Source organism: Rhamphochromis sp. 'chilingali', assembly GCF_963969265.1.
Source record: "Rhamphochromis sp. 'chilingali' genome assembly, chromosome: 18".
Classification (NCBI taxonomy): domain Eukaryota; kingdom Metazoa; phylum Chordata; class Actinopteri; order Cichliformes; family Cichlidae; genus Rhamphochromis; species Rhamphochromis sp. 'chilingali'.
In genome coordinates, this window is record NC_137945.1 from 5,459,597 (window position 1) to 5,476,132 (window position 16,536).

General features: G+C 41.2%; 1 protein-coding gene across 4 annotated transcripts in view; it reads left to right on the forward strand.

The window, feature by feature from the left end:
• The window catches only part of LOC308385633 (uncharacterized protein), a 35,102-nt gene extending 21,939 nt beyond the window's left edge, over positions 1 to 13,163 (forward strand). For 2 of the 4 annotated variants that reach the window (XM_080864705.1, XM_080864699.1), the window contains 3 exons: positions 7,782 to 7,887; positions 10,012 to 10,608; positions 10,740 to 13,163. In XM_080864705.1, the coding sequence (XP_080720831.1) occupies positions 7,870 to 7,887; positions 10,012 to 10,608; positions 10,740 to 11,426 (1,302 nt within the window). In that variant the 5' untranslated portion in view covers positions 7,782 to 7,869 and the 3' untranslated portion in view covers positions 11,427 to 13,163. The other 2 variants (XM_080864706.1, XM_080864701.1) reach the window with 2 other exon arrangements.
• The last annotated feature ends 3,373 nt before the right edge of the window (positions 13,164 to 16,536 follow it).

The following is a 16,536-nucleotide window of genomic DNA, read 5'->3' on the forward strand; positions in this document are numbered from 1 at the left end:
ACTCTGCCCGTCTCCCGTCAGTGTTATGTTCACCCCGCCCTGTCTCGTTATGGTTATCTGTGTCAGCTGTGTTCCCCGTGTGTTCCCACTTTCCTCGTTAACCCTCTGTGTATTTCTGTCTGCGTCTCCCTCTGTTCGGCGTCGCGTTCTCCCTCATTGCTGTGTGGATTCCCTGTGTCTCCCTACGACTATTAGTTTATTGATTCCCAGTTTAGTTGAGTTCTGTATTTCCTATGTTCTGCCTGTCAGCAATAAAGCTGCTTTTGAGTTTATCCCCGTGTTTGTGAATCTTGCGATTGGGTCCTCCTCCCGCCTGCCACACAGCCGATCATGACACAAATAACTTAAACATGTTATTGTTTGGCCTGTTTCTGTGTTTTATTTGTTGGTGAGTAAATGGTTTTGGCTGAGATTAAAGTTATTAGATTAAATTAGATTAAATAAAACTTTATTAATCCCTCAGGAGAATTCCTCCGGGGTTCTCACACAGCTGAATAAACTGCTGTGTGAAAACAGCAGTTTATTCGACCATCTACGCCAGCGTCTGGTTATATTTTAGACAGCAAGGAGCAGACGGCAGGTGACGTAATTCTGAAGGCTAGACCGTCCAATTTCACAGTCGCTCATTTCCGGTCTACCCGGCTTTCGGAGGACCCGGCCCACTTAGACCACAAAGGCCGGGTTCTCAGGTGGACACAGCCTCTGAATTTGGACACCCCCGGCCTGTTTCCAGTCGGACAATAATAACGGTGACATTTAACTTATTTTATCCGATAAATAAACACTGTAAAATCAAGTTTTTTGTATGTATATGTACATGTATATCCCCCCCAGCCCCTTTGAATGTCTCCCTAATTTTGAGGTCTCAAGGTTGGCAAGTAGGAGCTAGGTTTGGTCCACATCAGTCTAAAATTGTATGTAACCATGAATAATGTGATGCCATGTCCACAAGGAGAGACTGGAGAGTATAGATGTAAAACAAATATGCCACCAGTTCATTTCAGCTAACGAGAGGAGCAGGTAGGGATGCACCGATAGCACTTTTTTGGAAACGAGTACGAGTACGAGTACTTGCATTTCAATACTCACCGATACCGATACCGAGTACTTAATAAAAACATGATTTAAATTTGCAGGTAACAGCTTTAGTCCTATAATTTAACAAAAAACAAACAAACAAGGGACTAGTTTGGAATTAAGAACATTTATTTAAAATGAAAAGCATGTTGTATGCAACATATTACAGAATAAATAATTATAAAAAAACAAAATTTAATTTTAAATTTGTTCGTCTGTTTCTCTGTTTAGAAGTCTCACTAGCACAGTCACAGCTGGAATGACATCAGAGGCTAGTGCGTCGTAGCTGCTCACTTTTTTTGGTTAGTTTCTCAAAGGGGGCGAGGATGGCAACAGTTGTCTCCATAAGAGCCCATTGGTGAGCGGTGAGATAGTCAGGGAGTTTGTGCTCGGACACATACACGCCCAGCACTCGCTTTTGCTCAATGAGGGACTGGAGCATGTAATACGTGCTGTTCCAGCGAGTCTGTACGTCCTGCTGTAGTCTCTTTATTGGCTAGTTGAGCTGTCCCTGAATGTCCTCGAGGCGGGTGTAGGCTAAGGCGGAATGTTTAAAATGCCCAACTATTTTCCGTCCCACTGCTATAGCATCAGCTATGCTCCTCTGTGCTAATAAGCGTGGGTAAATAAGCGTGGGTAAACTCTTTGTACTCGTTGTTGTGTTGGGATTTTAGGTGCTTGATTAAATTGCTTGTGTTAAATGCACTACCTTTAGAGCCTCCTCTGGACAATTTCGCTGAGAACAATTTGCAGGCCGCCTTTGTTTTCGCGTCTTCGTTCACTTTGAAATAGTTCCACAGAGCTGATATGTCTCGCCTCACTTTCTCCCCGCTCTGAGCTGCAGCCGGGGCCTGGGGGCGGGCACTCGGCGCCTGTGATTAACCCCTTACATGCCAGTCAAACATAGAGAGGTCTCAGACCGTGGTATTGGTCCTCGGTATTGGGGGACTTTTAACGAGTACGAATACTTTAGAAAATGTGGTATCGAGGCCGATGCCGGTATCGGTATCGGTGCATCCCTAGGAGCAGGCATGTGTTTGTTGTGTGGGGCATGTAGTCCATGTCTGTTGCTGTAACAGTAGTTCATGTTTAGAATAAAACATCTCAGCTCACTGATCTGATCGGGGCAGTAGTGCCTAAAATGTTGCATAATGTTGCTGAGAGATCTTTTACTTTGTGGTAATCTTAGATGAGTAGTTTTATGGACAAAACCCACCAGATCTTTCAGTGTTCCCTTAGTGCTAATGTGTCAGAGATGTTGGTGCACTATAACTGAAGTAATGTTGTTAAGTCCTTAAAGTCATATTCTTTTATTGTCATGACTGTATTTTTACTTTTGTATGATACCTGATTTATATGATATATGGCTGAAGTAAACTAAAGCCTGAAATACTTAGTCAGTCATTTGTTTAATAGTAATTTAACATTATATAATGCACATATAAAACTATGAATTGTAATTTTAAACGGTTTAAAAGCATGTAGAATAGCATATGCAGGCAAGTATATTTCTCCTTTTTTTTTATCAAGAAGCAAAAACAAAAAGGAAAAAATAAGAAACGGGGCAGGGGTCGATGGTCGAATCAGCCGTCCCCACCAATGCCACAACCAAGTCTACACCCTTGCAAAGGCCTTTTAAAACTCCAGGAAGAGAATGAAGCTATTGTCAAATACCAAATCAGAGTAATCAAGTAGATCCAAAACCAGTCTAATGTTATGAGAAATGTATCTATTTCTCATTAAGCCTGATTGTGTCTCATTGATAATTGTATCCAAGAACTCTTTAATTCTGTTAGCAAGTACTAAAGCCATAATCTCATAGTCATTATTGAGCAGACAGATGGGTCTCCAATTATCAATAAGAAGTAAGTCTTTGTTTGGCTTTGGAATAAGTGTTATGAGACCCTGAGTAAGAGTAGGAGGGAGGTTGTTATTCTCTATACTTTCTATGAAAACCTGCAGTAAGAACTTAGTACTTCGTCTCCATGGCCTTATCAACATCCAATCTCCAGACTTCAGACTCTGCTCCTGAGGAGAAACAGAATCATCTGGCAGATCATTTGTTCTCATGACTTCTTTACTTTTAAACATTTTGAGCATCCAATCTGCTAATGTGCTCTCTCTTCTGCGTTTCTATCATCACTACAGAAGACTAAAACTCTAAATGCTCTACCATATATAATCTCAAAGAGTCAGACCGTTCTCTGTTGGAGTAATCCTCATGTACATCTTAACGAGTTCTATACAGTCTAACCATGTCCTGCCTGTCTCTTCCATTGACTTCCTAAGTCTTAGCTTTACTGTGCCGTTAGTTCTCTCTACCAACCCTGCACTTTGTGGGTGATATGAACAATGATGTTTTAGTGTTATCCCTAGATGCTGTGCCATTAATCCAATCACTTCATTTACAAAGTGTGGACCATCATCACTATAAATAGTCTCCGGAATCCCGTGTTCTGGGATGATATTCTTATATATTGCTTTGGCAACCGAAATGGCATCTGCTTCCCTAGTTGATTGATAGATTGATTGACTGATTGATATACCTTTATTAGTCCCACAAGGGGAAATTTCATGTTAAGGCTGCCGACCTATTGCACGCAAGGGCAGAGCCATCTTACCCTCCAACCATACATACATTACACAAAAACATCACATGGGGAAGACAGGTCAGAGAGGTATAACAATGGAAAATGCACCACATGAGGAAAGATAAGGAGACACATCAAATTCAGCAGGAAGGACATGAAAAGTGGCAGGTTAGCCTTCTTAGACTGTGAGATTTCCATCAGTAATGGCTGTACATCTAAAAGCTGACGTGTACCGGGAACCTACACATACGGATCAGTATCCAAGGTTTGACTCATCATCCACTGGAGCACAAACTGGGTGTCATCAGGACGCTACAACACAGAGCGAACCCCATCCCCACTGACACAGCGGCCAGGGAGGCAGGTGAACAGCACATCAAGAAGGCCTTGAGTAAATGTGGTTATCCCAGCTGCACTTTTGTCAAAGCGGGAAAGGCACCTAAAGAAAGCTCCAGCTGATCCAGGAGAGAAGGACAACCGCTGCCCAAGCGAAAACCTGTAGTGATCCCATGTGTCTCAGGAGTATCGGAGCAGTTGAGACGCATTTTTTCTAAACACCGGGTCTCTGTGGCTTATGAACCCCAAAACATGCTGCACCAAAAAGTGGTCCACCCTAAGGATCGGGTCCCCCGACACAAACAGAGTAACATAGTGTACACTGTTAAGTGCCAGGAGGATTGCCAGGATTTATACATCGGGGAAACCAAACAACCTCTGGCTAAGAGGATGGCACAACACAGAAGAGCTACCTCGTCAGGCCAGGACTCTGCAGTCTATTCACACCTACAGGCCAGTGGACACTCTTTCAATGATGAGAATGTACACATCCTGGACAGGGAGGAATGCTGGTTTGAGGGCGGAGTCAAGGAGGCCATTTACGTGAAAAGGGAAAGACCATCTCTGAATTGAGGAGGGGGCCTAAGATTATTAGACACCACCAGAAGGCAGCAGGTTCTGTAGCAGGAGTAACTGTGTTTAGAGTGTTTTAAAATGTGAAAGTATAGGCAAACTTAACATCTCTAAAACCTTCTCCTTCTCTTATCACAGCCCTCATAGATGTCTGAATAGTCTAAACTCACAAGTAACCACAATAGACCAGAAAAAGAAATCTTATTGATGCAAATCTTCTCTAACACCTTCACGTAGCAGGTATCAAACTGATGAGACACTTTTTCTCTTCCTGTTAACAAGAACTTGACATGGACTTGAATTTTCCATACTTACTGTTCGTTTTGTTGAGGATGTCCAAATTACTAAGGTAGACCAAACAGGAGAACCAATGAGACACAGCTTTGTTTCACAAACAAGTGGAGCTGGGTACAGGGGGATGGCATGAGCTTGCTTGGGGTCAAGGATTCTTCCAGGTCCAGGATAAAAGAAGTTCCATAAAAATTCTTATCCAGTCTAATTCATGCTCCTCAAAGTCTATCGATTTATTGGATTGTGAACATTAGAGTTCAGAGGGTTTCAGGGCTGCCTGGCATTTGTAGAGAACAAAATATTTCATCTATACTAATGAAATTTATTTTTTAATATTTGTCACATAGAGCATTGCACAGTGCTTACATGATACACAAGTACCCCCAAAATAGGTCCACTTGCAGGGTTGTTGTTGGTTATTGCTGTGTGTCTGTTCTGCTCCTGCTGTCCTCTATATATCACAATGAGTACCACCTCATAAAATATATGGCTCTTGAAGTACAGCCCTTAATGCCGACATTAAAGTACAGTAGTTTAGGCCTATTTAACACCATATACAGTTTACTTGAAACAATTTCATTTCATATATGAATGTTATTCATTTTAACGGTCAGAATGTAACAGGGGTTTAATAATAACAACTGTACTGCATTAAAAACGTCTCCTGCACTCGTTTGTGGTGTTCCCCGGTCATAGATCCACAAGATTCATCAAAGAGGGATTCCACAAAATTGCAGGTATCAGGATGAACAAAACTTAATTCATGATGTGGTGATATTTGAACTACTACTTAAATTTACATTTATTTTCAGGGTTCCCAGGCGTGATTGGCTGTATAGATGGCACTGACATTCCAATCATTGCTCCTTCAGTAAATGAAGGAGACTATGTGAACAGGAAGTCTTTCCACAGCATTAATGTACAGGTACATAGTTCCCTGTAGCATTTCAAACTAACAAATTATTTCATTATAGTAATGGATGCTAATTTGTGTTCTCTGCACTGTGAAGATCATATGTGATGCTGCCAACATTATCACAAATGTGGAAGCCAAAAGTGGCCAGGCTCTGTGAGTGGTGGTGGTGGAGGACCCCCACCTGTTTTTCGGGCCTCCGCTTTTTTTCTAGTGGCTATAACGGGTCACATTTGAGCATACAGAGTAAGCAAATATGTACTTGAAATGTGCTCAGATAATTTCAATAAGTGCTTACAGAAAGAAAATTAATGTAGCCTCTAACTGCAATTGATTTACATCGGACAAACAGACCAAGCACTATGGCTCATAATACAATTTCACCTTACCTGTTTGGACTATATTTTTATATTTCATTTTTACTTGCTGCCAGGCACGTTTGGGGCCTGTTGGGTTGCACCTGCGCTCACATCACGTCACAAAATAAAATGTATGAGATAAAAAATAAAATATAATAACGTGTTAAATGGGTGGGAATCCCTAAATTTACACTCACGCATTGACTCTGTCGGCTATGTTTTGCCACGCATGCTCCCTTTCTTTTGCAGCTGAGGCTGTGTTACTTTTTTCCTGCAAAATTTGCATGTTATCGGCATATGCTGCCATCAGAATTTCGGCCTCAAGCGCTGTAAAATACATTGACCGCGCCTTCTTTCCCTCCGTCTCCATGGTGACTCGCTTAATCTGTGCTCCACTAATCAGGGCTTTATGTATCCTCATGCGCGCGCTTAATTTGGGGTTAAAGGAACTCCGCGTTGATTGAACTACTTGTTATCAGCCTTTCTGAAACCGAATATTCCGAGTTGGACAGTTTGGGGTTACTCAACCCTGAGTATCGTTTTTCACTCTGAGTTTTCTAAACCGGCTTCCTGAAATAGGGCCCAGATCATAACTTCTTACCTGAAGTTCAGTTCCTAAGCCACTATGACCGGCGGCCACCTCGGGTCTCTCCTCCTCTTGCCTCCCCTTTCCCTTATCCACCTGCTGGCCTCCACCACTTGCTGATGTTGCTAAATCTGTGGAAGCTATGCCATAGCTACTGCCAAACATTTCAATTATTTTTACACATTTAGCAGCGTCTGCCTGAAGGCCTTGTTTCTTGTTGGCCCTAATTTTTTCTGCACCTCCTTTCCAACACCTTTCATTATTTACACCCTTCCAAAAAAAAAAAAAAAAAAAATCGATCGGCCCATAAAAACAAAAAATCGCCAGCAGCCCACCGGGCAAATGCCCAATGGCCAGTCCAGCTATGGCTGCAGTCAAAGCAGGAAGGAAAGCACTGATCAAAGCTCATTCATCAAAGACCGCTGATCAATGGCCATTCAGAGAGTTGGGGAGTCGCTGCAATCACAGCATTTGATCAATGAGCTTTGATCAGTGGTCGTCGGGGAATGGTGGAGGTGGTGGGACTGGGGGGCTGAAGGATTTGAAATTGTGGGGTGGGGGAGTAACAGGTCTGTCCCTGTTTGTGGAAACCACAGGAGGAGCTGTTCAGGCTGTTGCTGGGTGTGAATTGTTGATGGAGTCTTTAAACTTGTAGTTGCTGTTTTCCAGACTGAAGCAGAGTCGTTAGCTGAAAACTGGTTTTAGAGGTTCATTCAGGACACCTTCTCAGGCTCTTACAGCCTTACCTGTATCATAACAAAGTGTATAAACCCCAATCCACCTTTAACATGGTCCTTCTCCCAAACCTTCAAATAGGACTTTCTGGCCCAGTCATAGTAAAGGGCTGCTTAGAATATTAGAGCCAATGTCACAAAGTTCCTCCTGAAGTATAAGTGAGTGAGAGAGTTTCCTCACTTTGCAGCACAACACGTGTCACAAGATTTCTACAAGCAATCAGAGTGAAATTTGTACTTTGTGTTGTCAGATGAACATATGAGACACTTTGACTCTTCAGTGCAGTGTGGAGCCTAACAAAGATCTGTTTTGTGTCCCAGCTGATCAGCAGGAGGAGAAGAGTCTGACGGAGCAGCAGTGGAACATTTTCAGCCATCTGGACTCAGCTGAGTCACTACAGAGGAAACAATGAGCTCAACACAGAAGGTGAGGAAAATATCACAGTTTCACCAAATAATCAGTCACGTCTAAAACTCTCATCCTCCCAACCTGTTATATGACTGTGTTGCATTTTATTATGTATTTTTAAATTGTGTTTACAAACATTAAGAAGTCACAAGCAATTGTTATTCGTTATTATTAGTAGTAGTATTAATTACATTTTCAATTCAGTGTTATTTATACAGCACCAAATCAAAACAACAGTCGCCTCAGGGTGCTTTTTATTGTAATGTGGATCCTACATTAATACATACAGAGAAAAACCCAACAATTATATGACCCTCTTTGAGCAAGCACTTTGGCGACAGTGGGAAGGAAAAACTCCCTTTTAACAGGAAGAAACCTCCAGCAGAATGAGGCTCACAGAGGGGTGGGGCCATCTGCAGAGAGTGGTTGGGATAAAAGACATGCTGTGGAAGTACATTATTATTATTATTGTTGTTGTTGTTTTTATTATTCTGATTACTATTAATAATAATATTATTATTATTATTGGTATTATTGTCGTTCGAACAGACTTAATATTGGTTCATCACTGCAAAAACACGTTCAAAGCACCACAACGGTACCCCGGTATCAGGCAGTAAACACATTAAGTCTGTATATTTTCCCTTTTTTTTAGTTTTTTTTGCTCATACAAATTGAAATGCTATTAATATAGATTGAAAATGAATGACATTTAATAGCCTTTAATCAAAAATTTATCCAATGTTTTCTACAGTGAAACATTTGAACAGTCATGAATTCTTTTTGATTCGTTGCACCGGTATAAAAATATCTAATAGGAAACAGCAACGTGAAATATAAAAAAAGTATAGACCTGGTAAACATTTATTACTTTTCTGAGTGTGTTAGCATGCTAGTCTTAATGTTTGTGTACAGCAGGAGGGATGGGCATGATTTTAGTGTTTGAACAGTCATGAATAGGGATGGGTACCGGTGTCGTTCTGACATAAACGGTAGTAACCAGACCGAAAAGCAGCGCACATTTCGCTGCTTTATTTTGGTGCTTTTTTTTCCTGAGCTGTGATACACTTCTAGCCAATCATTTTACGTTTCCGAGGATAATAGGCGGGCCTAGGTACAGAGCTACTGATTAAAAATGCCCAAGGCGAAGCGGTCAAAGTCTGGCTGTACTTCACAGCAAAATATGCAAACTCAGCAGCCTGCAACAAGTGCTTTAAGCTGATACTGTGATACTGTCAAAGGAGGTAACACCTCGAATCTGATGAAACACCTGGCGACGCATAGCGTTTTTTTTTTAAAAGCCCAGAAATGCGCCGTATTTGATAGCTTGCTGTGAGACCTCACACCGAGCACATCTACTGCGGGTGGGTTGCCTGTTATGCAACATCCCCCAAAAACATGAAGAGGAGAGTCCTGGCCCCTAGCCCTGCCAGTGTAGCAGAAATGATGAGGATGATGATGGCAGCAGCAGCCGTTCTTCTCTGCGTGAGTAGCTTAATGTTGTTCGTGTGTAATTTACGTTGAGTAGGCTAATCACGTTATTACATTAATGCATGTAAGGTGAACTAGCAAACATCATCATAGCTACATGCGGCTGTCTTCTTGTTTGATGGCAGATACTCCCTTCACCCTGGCCAAAAAGGCTAAAATGCCCAAAGAAAAAGTGGAAAACAGTTAAACATGAGAGGTTTTTGGACAAAGTTTGTGTTTTTTCCATTGTTTAAGCACTGCTTCCAGCCAAGAGTGATACCATATATGCCCCATAGCGGCAGAAAAGGCTAACATTGTTATCTTTTTACAAAAAACATGAGAGGTTTTTGGACCAATTTTGTGTTCTCCATTCTTTAAGCACCGGTTTGAGTACCGTTTGAGCACCGGCACCGTTTCAAAAGTACCGATTTGGCACCGGTATCGGATAAAACCTAAACGATACCCATCCCTAGTCATGAATTATTTTTAACAGCAGGTTGGATGTAATGTGTTAGAACTACCAGCAGGTGGGGATAAGAGACCTTTAAGGTGTTTGGTGCCACACTCCACCTTCAGGTTTAAAACTAGTGTTAATGGAGGGAGTTTGAAGGTTGAGTCTGTTCCACGACTGCATTTCACTCACTGCCTCTGTTTGTATCTCTGTCACTGCAGGACCAACATGGAGCGAGAAGTCAGCGCTCTCAGGAGGCCGACAAACCTCAACCAAGAAAGAGAGAGAAAACACACACCTGTGACGAGTGTGGAAAAGAGTTTGCTAGGAAGTTTACACTAAAACTTCATCAGGTCATCCACACTGGAGAGAGACCGTTCAGCTGTGACTTGTGTGGAAAGTCTTTTTCCTTGAAGGCTTCCCTAAAATCACACCAACTCATCCACAGTGGAGTTAAAGCGTACAGCTGTGATCAGTGTGGCAGAGCTTTTACTCAAAGTAGCCACTTAAAGAAGCATGTAGTTGCCCACTCTGGAATTAAGGCATACAGCTGTGAGATTTGTGGAAAAACCTTCAGCCAGAGAGGGTACCGAAATACACACCTACGCATTCACACCGGACATGATGTGTACTGCTGTGAACAGTGTGGCAGACAGTGTACAACCAACAGGCAGTTAAAACTACACATGTTTACCCACACTGAGGAACGACCTTATAAATGTGACCTGTGTGAGAAGACTTTTAAAGCTCCACATCACCTGAAACAACACCAAAAGATCCACACCAGAAAGAGACTCTCCAAGTGCAGTTACTGTGAGGTATGTATTTATATTTTTATCTGTGTTAACTGAAACAGTAAAATGTAATTGGACGTCTGCAGAGATGCTCTTTATTTCAGGCGACGTTCAGGATAAAAATGTTGAAGGACTGTCTTTGTGTCTTTGTTTAGAAGCAGAGCGACACAGATGGATCCAGTTCTCAACCCTGTCATCACCGTGGTGGTGGGAAAGACTTTTGTTGTGACCTCTGTGGAAAAACTTTCAGTTGGCAAGTCTCCCTAAAAAGACATCAACGTAGACACACTGGAGACAAACTGAAATACTGCAAAGAATGTGGGAGAAGCTTCCCCACATCAACTGAGTTAAAACAACATGAACTGATTCACAGTGGGGTTAAAAAGCACCTCTGTGATCAGTGTGGGTCATCCTTCACCACTGCAAGTCACCTTAAAACACACAAACGAGTCCACACAGGAGAGAAACCATACAAGTGCAGACACTGTGAAAAAAGCTTCTCACGATCAGGTCATCGTAACAAGCATGAACGTACACACATGGAAGGAAACTACAGCTGTGACCAGTGTGACAAGAGCTTCAGGAATCTCAGTTCATACTCCAAACACAAACGATCCCACGTTACTAATAAACTGTTTCACTGTTACCAATGTGCCAAAACATTCACCTCATTGTCTGCTCTGTGCAAACATCAGCGTGATCACTCAGGACTGAAATCACTCCCATCACTGGATCACAGTGAATCTGAAGAGACAGAAAGTTCCTCTGGTTTCAGTGTCAGACTTAAAACCCTTGAGATCAGGCTCCACAGAGTTCAGATCGAATCTCCTATAAAGATCTGATTAAAATGTTCCACTGGATGGATGGATGTATAATCTCTTTTTCTGAAGGTTGCTCTCTTCCTGTTTCTGCCAGTGCTGTAAAGCTGCTGCTCAGTCTGATGGGCTGTTGAGTTGTTGTTAGTGATGCTGGATGAAGGGCTGGTGGACCAGGTGAGCTCAGGGTGAGGGTAGATCCCGTCTGAGCTGCAGGTCAGATCCTTTGTCCTACTTGTTGGAGATTAACTTTACGGACTGGAGCTGGAAAAATACATATTTCTAAAGAAGTCAGAAAGAGATTTTGTTGTCACAATTTTCCTTTTCTGTTCATTTCATGTTAACATGATTTAATTTATTGAAAAACATGTAAACACGGTGAATGGACGGCTGAGGACTGGGGCAAAGTCATATTCTCAGATGAAGCATCTTTCCGATTGTTTGGGAAAAAGTCTTTTGCGGAGAAGAAAAGGTGAGCGCTACCATCAGTCCTGTGTCATGCCAACAGTAAAGCATCCTGAGACCATTTATGTGTGGGGTTGCTTCTCATTCAAGGGAGTCGGCTCACAATTTTGCCCCAAAACACAGCCATGAATAAAGAATTGTACCAAAACACCCTGCAACAGAGCTACAGATTGAAAATGCCCAAGGCGAAGCACTCAAAAGTCTGGCTGTACTTCACAGCAAAAGATGCAAACTCAGCAGTCTGCAACAAGTGCTTTAAGGTGATACTGTGCAAAGGAGGTAACACCTTGAATCTGATGAAGCACCTGGTGATGTATAGCGTTTTTGTAAAAGCTAGAAAATGCACCGTATTTGATAGCTTGCTGCAAGACCTCACACCGAGCACATCTACTGCAGATGTGGTGCCTGTTATCGGACCCGGAGTTAGCAATATCCCCCAAGAACCCGAAGAGTGGAGTCCTGGCCTCTAGCCCTGCCAGTGTAGCACCGGTTCCAACCAAAGGAGGTATGTTGTATCAACAGAAAAGGCTAACTTGGTTATCATTTTGCAGAAAAAGACTGCTAAAAATAAAAACACAAGAGGTTTTTGTACAAAGTTTGTGTTTTCCATTCTTTAACCTCCGGTTCGAGCACCGGCACGGTTTCAAAATTTCCAGTTTGACACCGGTATCGGATAAAACTTAAAGGATTCCCATCCCTATTTGTTACCATGTTTCCATTGTGTAGTGTAGTCGATAGGTTTGTTTTCTTTGTCAGAACAATGAGGCCACTGCAACTGTATGACATATATACCTGTATACACTTGACTTATACTGACATGTATACACTATACATACACTGGAGTGGTTAAATAATGGAATCACTGTGATAAGCATCTAACCTACATGTTTAAAATCACAAGACCCGCATATTTAGGTCAAATATTATCTACAATTATATTAATGAAGTTTTTGCAACCTGGGATTGTTTTTTTCTCGCCTCAGCTGCCAGAAGGCAAGAAAAACTGTATTTTCTTCCTGTTGATATAATTCTGTGTATTAAACTCTGTTCCAAGAATTTTAATCTTTTCCAGAGGATCTTTTTGAGTGCCTTGATTTTGCTGAATCTAAAACAACTGGTCCTCCACATTGTTGGCGGAATAAGTGCGACCTGTGGGAGGTACCTATTGAAATAGGGTGGAGCCGTAGGCACATTCAGTTCACAAGGGTTTCATGTTAAATCAAAATAGAATCAAACACGTAACAGTAGCACCTAAAACAATTTAAAAACTTGATTTTATTAAATACGGTGTCACAGTCCTGGATCGTATGACACAGCGCTCTGTGTTTTCTTTTGTTTATAGTTTGTCCTTTTGGCATTAGATCCTAGGTTCCTTAAATGTGAGTGAAGCAGAAAATAAATGAAACCAAAGACTAGCGGTCCTGTTGCTCTATTTTCACCTGTAAAGCAGGAGTTGGGTAGGCGGAGGTTTACCCTGGTGCAGGTGTGCCGCAGTGGTCAGTGAAAGAATCCGCGTGTTTCTCTGTGAATTTCCAATAACATGGTAGCGCACACGGTGCTTGCTTGGAAGTTTAGGGTTTTTTTCGCTGTAAAAAGAAGTTTTCTTCCCACGCTCAACGGACACAAATGTTTTTGTCACTTTTTATGGAATCAAACTCAAAGTAAAGTCAGTACTTCCACGCTTTAAACGCTGCACGCTCATACTCTCTCAGCACTCGATATATGATCCACTGTTGATCTGCAGCCTGTTGTTGTCACAAACGTCGCACTTGCTTACGTCACTGTTATGAGACATTCTCGCAAAAAAAAAAATCATGGTTTTAGTGACGCAGTGTTCCTACGGGAAAGTAACGGAAATCTAATTACCGTTTTTGCAATAGTAATCCCTTACTTTACTCGTTACTTGAAAAAAGTAATCGGATTACGCGTTACTGCCTATCTCTAATTGTAAGTGGGAGACAGGATGAAAACAGGACATCCCCTACACTGAACAACTGACCGCAGCAGGAATATTCCTCCCACATGGCTTCATATGTGTTGTTCAGTTACCTGTTTACAAGTTGGCGACACCCCTTAAGAAATATCAGCAAACAGTGGCCGAGTCCACCACACGTTTCTTCACAGGAACAAAACAAACAAACGAACCTCCATCAAATTAACAAAATGTAAGTGGATCACTTTCAGTGACCTACCGCTCCAGTAGATAGTTTGCTGAGATTGATGAGATTTTGTTATCACAACTCCTTTCTGTTTATTTCATGTAAACATGATTTATTTAACAGAAATCCTGTAATTCTAGAATCTTATGGAACGCCAGGACTGCCATAACGAATTAATTAAATACACCCTTAAATAATTAATTAAATGTGGCAATAATTAATTACATAAATATTTATGACACATGTAATTTAATTATTGACACTGTTCTGTTATTACTAAAAGTTGTAAAATGTATCACTTAAATATCATTCTCAATCAGTTGTTATTCGTTATGTGTTTACAACATCCTCTCTGGTTGCTCCAAGTAATGCACTTTAGAAACGCCTTTATTTTGGAAAAAAAAAAAACTTTATTGAACAGGAAGTCCCCTCAGTCAAGCAAAGCAAGTGAGCAATAGGCTGTATCCCAATTCGGGGTCTGCAGCCTTAAAGTACGCAGCCTCAACGATCCTCAAGGGCCGCGTACTCAAAGACCGCTAAGGCCGAAAGTGTGAGGCTTGTGAAATGGGACGGTCTAGCCTCCGTTGCGCTGATACTGTTGTTTGTCAATAAAGTAAAAAAAAAAACCCTCCGTTGCGCTGCCCAGGTTGCCTAGCAACCATGATACTAACCACTGGAATCGTGTCCTACAGCTTTGTTTGACAGAAATGAAGGAGAAAATCTTTTGTTCATTTGTTTGTTTGTTTCTACATGAGCTTTGATCATTCTCTGTAAGATTAAGCTCAGCTATTGAACGGCGTATATTTTAAAGTAAAGGCTTTAAAACCAAGTTAGTACAAACGTCACTAATGTCACATAACTTTGCCGACATGTGGCCAACAGTAATGTTTAATTTTCTTTGTTATTAAACATTTGCACATAAATAAGTGACATAATATTCAGTACTTAAAGTGTACTCTTTGGCCGCCCCTCATCCGCCGTTTTTTTCTGCAAATTTATCCACACCCATCGCCGCGCTATGCATTCTGGGATATGTTGGGCCACGAAGTCTACACTGCCACAGCCTTAAAATTCAGGGAAATGAAGGACGCATTTCAGGGCCGCATTTCGAGCAGCCTTTGAATTGGGACAGCCTTCGGCGCGCTGCTGTGACGTAATTGGCCTTGAAATGCGGCCTTTAAGGCTGCAGATCCTGAATTGGGATACAGCCATAGTGATAGTAAAGTCGATTCCTTTTACTGAATCGAGTTTTAATGAGTCACTCACCAAAGTGAATCGGTTTCTTTGAGTCGTTTGATTCACCGAGTCAGTTGACCATAGAGTGGAAAAATTTACATTTTCACTCAAACACTTAATTTGTGTCTCTTTTCATGTATATCCTACCGCTAAGATGCGTGATTCTAAAAGAAAACAACTATTTTATGGAGCAAAAAATTTTCTAAAGGGAATATTTATTTTGTTTATCTTAATTTTTTTAGTATTTTCCTTATATATATATATATATACACATATACACATATATATATATATATATATATATATATATATATATATATATATATATATATATATATATATATATATATATATATATATAAGGACTGCACTCACCTACCCCTCACTCTTTCTTCACTCCCACATGGGGTGGCAGCTGAGGTGAGTTTCTCTTTGAGTCTCCTGAGTTCATGTATCATTTTGAGTTATTTAAATCGTACTTTAAGTTCTTTTTAGAGAGAGCAGTCCATGTGTGTCTTTCTTTCCTTTACCCGTTATACAATAAAACCACAAAACCTGCAAATGATTGATGACTGCTTATTCTCATTCTAATCGGATGAGCCCATAATGATGACTACTGAAAACCTGAACCTTCCTTCCTCCAAAACGGTTGTTTACCAAAAGTATCACAGTATCATAGGTACTCGTGTATCTCGTACCTGTTTCTCTTTAGGTTTGCTATTTTTAAAATTCTACATTTATTAAGTTCTGCAGGCTTGTTTGCACAACAAGGCTAAATAATTATATAAACTTTTCTCAATCTAAATAGTGGACTTTGGTAGAATTAAAAAATAAGTGTAGTGCAGGGCTATGATGATTTTTAGTGCTACTATCATCTAGTTCTGATTCTGGTTCTGTCTTGGTTAAGTCCTAAGTAGTCCTGATTGTGAACTGCTGTAGTCCTGTTTTCATTCTGAGTCTGGTTGAATTGGGGTTTAGTCCTCGTGTCTTGATGCAGTCCTGATTTTGTTCTGCCTTGCTGCTTAATTAAAAAACTAGTTTAAGGTGTCCTGTCTTTCAGTCATTTCTAAAGCCCCCCCCCCCCCCCCCGGATTAGGGCTAAACCCTGGGTGTATGTAAAGTTTGCCTCCGCCTCTGCTGAGAGATTTGGAGCCAGCGAGGAATAGAGGAGGTTCTGTTGTGTGGGAGTATTTTGAGTTGCTTTTGGTCAATCGGGTGGGTTTTCCAGCTTTGTGTTCTTGTTGTTTGCTTTTGTTTTGTGCGTGTTTATTTTATCT